This window comes from Limulus polyphemus, unplaced genomic scaffold, assembly GCF_000517525.1.
Source record: "Limulus polyphemus unplaced genomic scaffold, Limulus_polyphemus-2.1.2 Scaffold6355, whole genome shotgun sequence".
NCBI classification, from domain to species: Eukaryota; Metazoa; Arthropoda; class Merostomata; order Xiphosura; family Limulidae; genus Limulus; species Limulus polyphemus.
Genome location: NW_013671965.1, coordinates 18467 through 28571, shown reverse-complemented (window position 1 = coordinate 28571; position 10105 = coordinate 18467). Strand labels below are relative to the sequence as shown.

Sequence of the window (10105 nt, the reverse complement as noted above, 5' to 3'; positions counted from 1 at the left end):
AAAATAATTACTTCATCTAGGTTTATTTAATCCATTTTAAATGTTTTGTATATGCTGATCTGTATATGTTTTATGGGTTTACTAATTTATTCACCTGCTGTCAATGAATAAAAGAGGTGGAAGGAAATTAGTTCCTAGATAGTTGTCCTGAATGATATGTTTTGGTGAGTTGAATTGAAAGCTAGGTGTTATGCATTTAAAAATCTTGAAGTTATAATTTTATAACTTTTATATATAGATTTATTTTGTAGAACTGATAAACTACATACTACCATATAGAATATTAAGAATATCATAGCTTTAAGTTGAGAAGCTAAATCTTAGAAATCAACCAAATAATGAAAGAAAATGCAAATGTTGTGACACATACATTTTGCTATGAAACTTTCAGGTTCCAGGAAATTGCAAAAGTTCTGGAAACAGCAATATTAACACCATTCACGAAAACTGAAGGTATATAATAGCATATAACTTATCATTAGTTTGTTTGTTTAAAGTGAAATAATACGAAAGAGGATCTTAATTGTAGTAAAAACTGTACTGTAGGCTTGAGGCATGATTATCAAAGTATTTTTTAACAAGTTTATAAAAGTAACTTGTTGACACCCACATTACGGTGTATAGATGCATAGCAATGGAAGTGATTGAATTGGTGCAAAGCAGTTGTAAACATTACATCAGCTGAATTTTGACCAAACTTATTGTTATTCTCATTATCTTAAGAATATAATATTAACTTTCTATTGAAAATGCTGTAGTAATATAATGTCTACAGTTTTTTGGTGTGTTGAATGAGTTATGTAATAAGTACAGATTTCTGATGGATGTGTTCTATGTATGTCATTGAAATTAAACAATTTGGAAATACAACTATATGACTTTTTGTATCTTTTGTTTTTAGCAGAATCAGTATACAGCATGTTTTATAGTTTCATTTAATGATACTAAAAAAAAATATGTATTAATGATGTTAATACACGCTAATTGTGATATTTGTGCTTTTCTTAGCAAAATCTGTTTTTAATCTTTACGTTACCTGTCAACTGTGGAACACAGTCCAACGTTGTTGGGCAAGTGATGTTTATCTAGCGGTACTCTGTCATCGATTCTGGAAGCTAACCTTGCAGTTAATTTCACGCTATAACACTTGGGCCTGCCAATTAATACAAACAGAAGTGAGTTTCTTTTTTATAAAATAAAGCTCATCAGTTTAGCTTAAAATATTTTTCTGTAACGTTCATTCTTTAAAACATGCATTGCTCTTAAATGCAGATCATTTTAACAACTTCTCTTACTTTCCTGAATTCTGCATGAAGAAACACAGATTGATTTAACTAGATTTCTCAACTTCTGGAAACAAACTCTGATAAAACAGTTTTTTTTGTTGTTGTTGTTTAAGAATTACAGTCATTGGTTGACTGATCATTAAATGTATTCATATATACAGCTTCAGAATTTGTTTATACAATGATAAAATTGTAAGCACAAAGACGCGAGATGAATTTACTTTTACAAATACTCAAGTACTGTTTCAGGAACTCTCCCACCTATTGGCCAAGTAGTGTGATTTTCAGAAAATAATTGAAAGAAATAAAAACATTATTCAATCATTATTACCTAATTAAGAAGTAGCAAGGAAGCATTTTAGAAAATGTCTTCAGTGGAATCTGATGATATTTCCAACAATAGTAACTGTTCTTAAAGTTTACTGTTTGTTCTGTCTAAATTCTTACTTGGGTAATAGTGCTGGAGTAGTTTGAAATTAAAAAATCAGTAACTATCTAGTTTAATGTATTTTTAAAATCCCAAAATATAACTGTTTAATAAAAAGCAACCACTAAATGTAATTTTTGATATTTAAATTATATTAAATAATCTTATAGTTTTTCTTGAAACTGGAAATTAGTATGTGTTTAGAATGTTTTACCAATTTTTTTACATCTTACATAAGGATGTAGAAGATGTGGTTTGTTTTGAAACTGACAGTTTAGGGTTTACAGTGTTATCCTCTTCTCTTTTCCTCAGCTATATGTATAATCAATCAGAAATATTTATAATGTTAAGAAAAACTTTTTTTTTTTATTTGTTCTTGTACAATGAATGTGCTAATGAGTGTATCGTGTGATTTGAAATAATTAATCTTGTACACTGTGAGCAAATAGCAAATTAAACAAATACTGTGTAAGAGATTTCTGCAAGGATTTCAGTTTTTACATTTTTGTAAACTGTAGGTGGGAAATTATTTCCACATAGTATGTAATCTTTTAAGAGTCATAATGGTTGTGCTGGTTTAATAAGTTATATTTTTCATCAAATATGATTTTCTTCTTGCATATAACATAACATAACCTGATGATGGTTGTAAAATACTGTTTAAAAATGTAGAGTTGTAATTACAAGTGCAAGTAAAGCTTGTATGAAAAAATGTTCTTTATGTTTCAGTAAAGTATATATCACTCAAAGTTGATCTGTAGCATTGTTATAACAAAATAACTCATTTTTAGGCAATCATGACTTAGCACTGTAATAAATGTGTATTATTTTGCCTGTCAGTGTATGTAAACTCTCCATTATTTTTTATTTGTTTTAAAGTTTTTTTTGGTGGTTTTATAAAAACTTTGTATGTGAGATCTTGAGGGGAGGCATGGCCCAGTGGTTAGTGCTTTGAGCTCATAGGCAGAAAACTGTGTGTTTGAGGCTTGATGATGATGTTTTGTTGTGCCCTTGAGTAAGGCACCTTATCCCAATTGTTTCAGTCTACCCAGCTATATAAGGGGTACCAGCAGGTAGCTGGGATCCAGTATATGATAGACTGGCAACCCATTTGAGGGGAATGTATTACCATTATAATTAGCTTGTTCCATTGAAGCCAGAAATTAGAACTGGCTTCTAATAGCTCTCAAGGTATGGAATGGATTTGATTGAGTGGTGTGAGATCTTTGTAAGAAATTTATGAAAAACCCTGCTACTATGATCTATATTTCACAATGTATTAAACTAGATTTTTTTTAATAATCTATCTATTTCAGACTATTAACTTAATCCTCCTATATAGTAATTATATATACATTGTGGTAGTATCATTCATGTCACTGTGGTCTATTTTTCTATGATTTTTATGTGAATTTTGTTTCTAGTTTTTTTTTCTATTATGAAAAGAACATTTTTTTATAGCATTTTTGTTAGCATCTCTAGATGAAATTTAAAATTGTAGTTTTATTTTTAGCACTCCACAGCTATAGAAGAACTGAAACTATCTGATGAGAACTTGAAAATAGGCCCGTCTAGTTCAACTGGAGATGCAAGAAATGGCAGAAACCTTATGAACGGTCCTAATTCTGGTTCTACAGATTCCAGAAGACTTGAGGTCTCCAAATTAGTTCTCCTAGTCACTGATATTGTACATGTTCAAAATGAGGTATATATACCAAGTTTTGTTTTCAAAGTATTTTATCTTTACTTTGTTTTGTTTTTTGTGTGTCTTCCAGTGATTTTTTCTCATTTTCCCAAAAGGCAAATTCTGATGTATTGCCAGGTTTAGGTATTTTTTCCTTTACTGAAACTCAATTTGAGTTGTGATTTTTTTTTTAATGTGATATGTTTTGGAGAAAATGTAAATTGCAAATCATGGTAGTTTCTTAAAAACGATTTTACAGTTAAAAAAAATTACAGAATTGATGAATATTCAAAACATTTAGAAATATGCTGTCATTTTGAAACATGCATAAATTTAGTGTAAATTTCATAATGTGTTGTTTACTGAAAAATATCCAAAAATAAATAAAATTGTGACTCTTAAGCTCTAATAATCTTCGTGTGGCCATTTTTTCTGGATTCATTTGCTTTTTAAAGAAGTATAATTCATTGTATTTCAAAACAGTTTGTGTGTGTGTGTGTGTGTGTGTGTTTATTACTTGGCTGAGATCTGAAAATTAAAGGGAAGTAATCATTCTAAATTTGGAAACTAGCTAGTTGAAATGTGAATTATTTATTTTAATTGCCTTTTTTTTTATTTGTAGTTTAAATGTAATTTTTTTTTAACTTTTTCAAGATGAACTCATTATTACAGCCTAGTGTCAAAATTTCTTTTTCACTTAGAGAAATAAGTTGTTCTTTAGTGACGTTAAATCATCGTACTAGATGAATTATCTTTTCTGCCACATTTATCCCTCTTACCACGGGCATCTTCTTCTGTACATGTTACGAGGTTTTAGTTTACTGAAAGTTTGCCAAATTTTGTGTAGATACTGTATTAAAAGTTATTGTATGAAAACTATAACGAGTACAAAATGATTACGAACTTAGTCACTCCAACTGACCCTGTGATGATAGAGTTAAACCCTTAACTGTTGAGGACCAGTAACATTTGTAGTTATTTGACATGCTCATACAGAGTGTTGGGCATCTCATCTTACAATGCTTGAAAAGTGCTTAAAACTATTCTTGATATAAATAAAAAATAACTTATGATACATTTTATAAGTATATAGGTTACTTTTTTTTTAACAAATATTCCAAAATGTTGTGAGAAACAATAGACACTGGGTAAAATAATGTGTTGAAGAGTAGTTTCTAAGTATTAGAAATATTTTAGAAGGAACTGTATGCTAGTCTTTTGAATTGAGACCATTAAAGATTTTTTAAGGATCCTAAAAATCTTGGAGGTTTTCTTGCTTCTGCAGTTATGACAAAATTATTAATTTGATATTGTCTAATAAAGCTCTGACACTGTATGCATTTTCTGATATGATAAATCTGAGTGTAAGCCACTAGTATCTAGGGGTACTAAATTGTTATTAATGCAAAGTGTTTATTCTGTTAATTTTGTTTTTATAAATGGAAGTTTATGCTTGTTAATATTAAAAGTAGCATACAAAGTTTGGTTTCAGTTGGTGTTAAATATTTATTTAGCATTTAATAATTTACATCTATCACTATTATGATTCATTTTATGGTATTACTATTATTTAGTATTGTTTTAGTATAGTCCATTCAATAATTAAAAGTTCTTTTCTAAATGTTTATAAAAGCTTATGAACATTTTCTAAACACACCTCAGAATTAAAAATAGTGAAATAAACTGTTGTTCACTTTGAAATCTATTTCAAAAAATTTCAGGAGCTCTAGTCAGTTAAAGAAGATTACAGACAAGTATAGAAAAGAGCATTTAAACTGTTATGGCAAGGATCCTGTATCAATGTGACCTATCATATCAATGCACAAGTTAAAATAATCTTGTTTTTCAAGTTTTATATATTATAAATCCTCAAGATGCCAGATTAATGTTTTTAAATTTTAATCCTTCTTCCAAGTTAATTTATCTATTGGAAACAAAATATATCAGTATCATAATTTTTTTTTCAGGTGCCTTTACTGTTTGACAATGTAATTTTGCCACATCTCCAACATCATAGACTTCTAAATGTTACAAAACTGCAAGGTAAAATTGAATTATATTGTTCAGAGTCAAACACAAATAAACAGTGTGAATTACCTATATAGATTAATATTGTAATTATTTGTGTTTCACAATTGAGTATCAGTTTTGTTATCAATAAAAGTATTAAAACTTAATAAATATTATCGTATTATAACATTTTATTTACATTTGTATTGCAAGTTCATTGTTTTGGTCTTGAGTGTAATGTGTATAAGTCACTCTTTAAAAGATGTTAAATTTCTCCTTTCGATAATTTCTTACTATACGTTTTTATGTTTTTGTTTTTTTTAATTATTTTCTGCAGAAACTATAAAAGAAACAACTGAACAGCTTAAAGAACTCCCACCTAAGATTGGGGAACTAGTCGTGAATGATATTGTGTTTCAATGTCTCCAACATCTTCGTATGGTCAGTGAAATTCCAAGACTTTACAGGAAAACAAATAGAGATGTATGTTACTTTTATATCAGGGTCAATTAATTTTTACGTGTCTATGTATGTCTGATTTTATAATGACATTTCATTACTCTTACAACTATAAAATGGAACAGGCTGTCTTAGCATGGTAATCTGAGGGTTCATGGTTCATTGTCTATTGCCACAGAAGTGTGATTCTCACATTGAGGCTGTGGGCACACTGTAAGATGATGGTAAACTTCCATTATTCAGTCACACAAGAGCAGCTAAAGAGTAGATAGTGATGGCTATTGACTAGCTGCCCTCCCTTTTGTCTGTCAGTTGAAAATCAGGGACAGCTGTGCTAAAAAAATTCTAAAAAACAAACAAGCTATCCTAATATTTAGCTTTTGTACTAAGATTGTTAAAGGTAAACTTAATTATCTAACAGTATTTTTAATTTGTTTTTGGATTTTTGAATCTCATTTAACTTTTATCTTACTACGTATTGTATCTTGAGTGTAATGTTAGCTGACAATAAGTACCACATATCCTGTATGTGACTAGCTAAGAACTGCATTTTTGTGTTATATCAGTTAAGATAGGTTAGATAAGTAAATTTATACTAAACATTTTTGTGTCTGATTTTACATACACATTTAAAAATGTATATAGGCAATAAAAAAAAGTTGAAAATAATTTTGTTCTGAAAGGAGGATGTCAAGTTTGTTGAGCTCATGGTAGTCTTTTGGGGTTGAGCCATGCAGATGGACTAGTGTAACCTCACAATATGGTCTTGTTATAGCATAATAATCATTTGATTATTTCAGAAGTTAAACAAATTCACAAATTTTTTACTGTGTTTCACTTCATTGGACGTTATAGCTATGAGTAACTTTTCTCAGGAGGTATTAAAATTTAAGTATATGAAGAACGTTTTTTAAAGTAAAAAAATAATACATGTATATCTGATCTATTATCAGTACCTAGGTTTATTGTTTATAACTGCTTTGAATATCCAGTCTTTTTATGCTAATAATTTGCTGATCGTGAATATTATTTCATTGTGACTGGTTTGATAATATATCTTAGCTAGAAAATGTTGCGGTACTTAATGACACCTGTAACTTGAGTGTATTGCATAAATTTGACTACAGAGATTTGTTCACTTTGTAAGCAGATTGATCCAAGTGTGGGTGTAGTTAAATAATTTTGGTTGTTACTGTAATAAGATGATAGCTTCTTGTTTTCACTGTTGGACAAAGTAGGTCTTCTTTATCATGAAAAGGAGTTACATAACACAAGTTACTGAAACAGAAAATGGTGTTGCTCATAAATTAGCATCAGAAATAACCAGAGTATCATCAGCATTGTTGAAACTGAAAATTTAAAGCTTAGATGTAGAATGTTTCTTTCTATATAAGATAAATTTTTCTTTAGTAATATAAAGATAGATTATGATAATTGTCAACTATATTTGAAGTAGTTACTATGATATTCAGAATATTATTAAACCCTCCATGAGCAGTTAAAAGTAAATGTAGTACTAAAATGAAATGAGAGGTAGTGTCAAATTTAAGTTAAAATCATAATGTAATTAAGACTTCATAGTTGTTAGAAGTAGCTGCATTTCTTGAAGAGATAGGAAGTATATGGTAGATGCACATTTTTAGATAGAGCTTGAAGTGACATTTCATTTAGAAAAATTATTTTGCCACGTATATGTTAAATGCAAAATAATGCCAATTGATAAATGATAATTTAATTTTAATCTTGGGAAATCGAACATTGTTGGAGTGTCACACAACATCACTCTTTGTTCAAGTAAGTTGCTTGAACGTGTATGCTACATTGACAAGTATGAAACTGATGCTTCTCAGTACGTGATGGTTTAGACTAAAATGGGATTTATCATAATATCATACACAAAAACTGAAGTTGCTGAGAGAATATTACAAAGACTTGGCAAAAAGTTAATGTGTGTGACATAAAAATACACTGTAGTAAACATAGTAAGAATTCAATATTTCTTAATTATGGAATTTAAGTCCACTCAGTGCTTGCTACCACACTTATTTTCTAGGATAGTGAGAAGTATAGGATATAACTGTTCTTCAAACTATTTGACCTTTGTTTGCATGATTTCTACAGTTTGGCATCTTATGCTTTTTAGGTGCCAACCAAACCTTCTACCTATGTTCAGATGGTATTAAGACCTTTGGAGACATTTCAGAACGACAACAAGGATATTCTGACTAGTTCATGGCTAACTGAATGGACAAAGGCTATCCTTGACAAACTGACAACTAAGTAAGCTCTTACTTTCTCAAATATCATCACAGTAAGGTTTCTTGTCTTTAAACCAAATATTAATGAATTAGTGCTACAATTAAAAGGCTAATATCCTCCTTATTTTTCACAAGTTAACATTATACTCAGTGAACTCAAATTAGTTATTGGTTTATCTATAAAATATATAGCACTTTGTTATTGTAGATTACATAAGAGTGTGTAACATTATTATGACTGAAGTTTTTAAACTTAGTGACGCATTGGATTTTAGATAAAAAATTTTAACAATATTTAGTTTATGATCAAGGACCATATTTGGTTTGACATCAAGGACAATATTCAGCTTGACATCAAGAACAAGATTCAGTTTGACTTCAGTACATGAGAAAAAATGTTTATTAATCTGAAAAAACTGTTGTAAAAGGCAAAACTAATTTTCTCTGTGTTTGTGTGATAATAAGAAAATATCATGTTTTATAATATGTCAAGGCATTATGTACAATATACTTTTTATTATGAAAGTGATGTTTAAGTTTTGTAATTCCAAAAGGAATGCTTTGATAAAAAAAGAACCATTTTCCTTACTGTATTTTACTAGATGTCAGTGAATAAATTTTATTAATAACCTTTTTTTTTTTCAAATGCTTTTAAAAAACGAAAAAGCTTTGCTATATCCCTCTTTGTTTCATGCAGCTGTGCTCATAATTACTCAATAAAGGCTCAGTGAGGGTTAGTATCATAAGGTATTACAATGATGCTACAGTCTGTGACATGTAAGGTCCTTTTTCAGGTGGTTTATAGCTTAGTCTATACAAGATTTCCAACTGCGTGTGTGCAAGAATTTTGCAATTGCTTAAAAAGTATGACATCAGACAACATGTTTTTTCTCAGAAAAACACCTTTAAAGCGAAACTGTGTAAACATAAATATGCTGCTGATGTAGTTCACTTGATATTTACACATCTTTTGATACCACATCAACATTCATATCTTTCTTTACTTATTAAACTTTTTAAGAATTGCTTCTGTAATCCCACTTTTTTTCTGTATGTTCTTTAACAGTGTAACAAAAATGCTTTGAAATATTACTTCTATGTTCTGTAATCATCAATGCAAGTTGTTAAAACTCTGGCATGGAACATATATCTTTAAAACATTTTCTTTGTTCTTGGAAATGGTATTGGTTCATTTGTCAACTGGGATATGTAAAAATATTTTTTTCTTGATAATAATAACTGAAAACATTCTTAGAACTTAAGAAATATTTTATTTTAATGCATTTTTAAATAATTTTTAGTGAGTTTAACTTACGATTTTATTTTATTTTCAATAATGTTGATCACAAAATGTTGCTATAAATTTAATTGCAAGGAAATTGTAAAGAAAATGTTAAGCATATTGCAATAAATAACCCAGTAGATGAATATTTTCTGAAGCTACTACATTAAAAAATAGATAAATACTATTTATTTATTGAATTTGATCTTTTTGTTTAGGTACTTCAAATTAACAAGTGATGTCTTGGATACATTAAGAAAAATGGATAAAAGCCTCAAGCAACTAAAGAGAATTAGAGACAAGGGAGCTGGTGAGAGTCGTAACAACAGCAGTGGAGTATCAGATGATGACAAAATTCATCTTCAGCTCTGGTTAGATGTAGAAAATTTTGGACAGCAGGTAAATTATGGAAATTTCTAAGCATTTAGAAGAAGGCTTTACAGTTTAATGTTGCACAAGTCCATACAGTTAGTGAACTTTAATGCTTGAATATTTCACTGTCAAATGTATATCACTTCAACTAACAAATACACATTAGATCTTTGGTGGTGTTTAAGCATGCTTTAGAAAAATGTTTGTGCATATTCTGGTACTTTAATAATTCAGTGTTTTGTACTAGATTAGCATTTTTTAGTATAAAACCAAACTTTTTTCTGTGAAATACTACCTTATACCTTGTTATTTCAGCATTTTTTAACT

General features: G+C 29.0%; 1 protein-coding gene across 1 annotated transcript in view; it reads left to right on the top strand.

Annotated features, from left to right (window-relative positions):
• LOC106473636 (conserved oligomeric Golgi complex subunit 2-like) overlaps positions 1 to 10105 on the top strand; it is a 35713-nt gene that overhangs the window by 19024 nt on the left and 6584 nt on the right. Inside the window, exons 10-16 of the mRNA XM_013934318.2 lie at positions 392 to 453; positions 1009 to 1175; positions 3227 to 3418; positions 5365 to 5440; positions 5745 to 5890; positions 8010 to 8146; positions 9625 to 9805. Of these exons, the coding sequence (XP_013789772.1) occupies positions 392 to 453; positions 1009 to 1175; positions 3227 to 3418; positions 5365 to 5440; positions 5745 to 5890; positions 8010 to 8146; positions 9625 to 9805 (961 nt within the window). The remainder of the gene's footprint in view (positions 1 to 391; positions 454 to 1008; positions 1176 to 3226; positions 3419 to 5364; positions 5441 to 5744; positions 5891 to 8009; positions 8147 to 9624; positions 9806 to 10105) is intronic.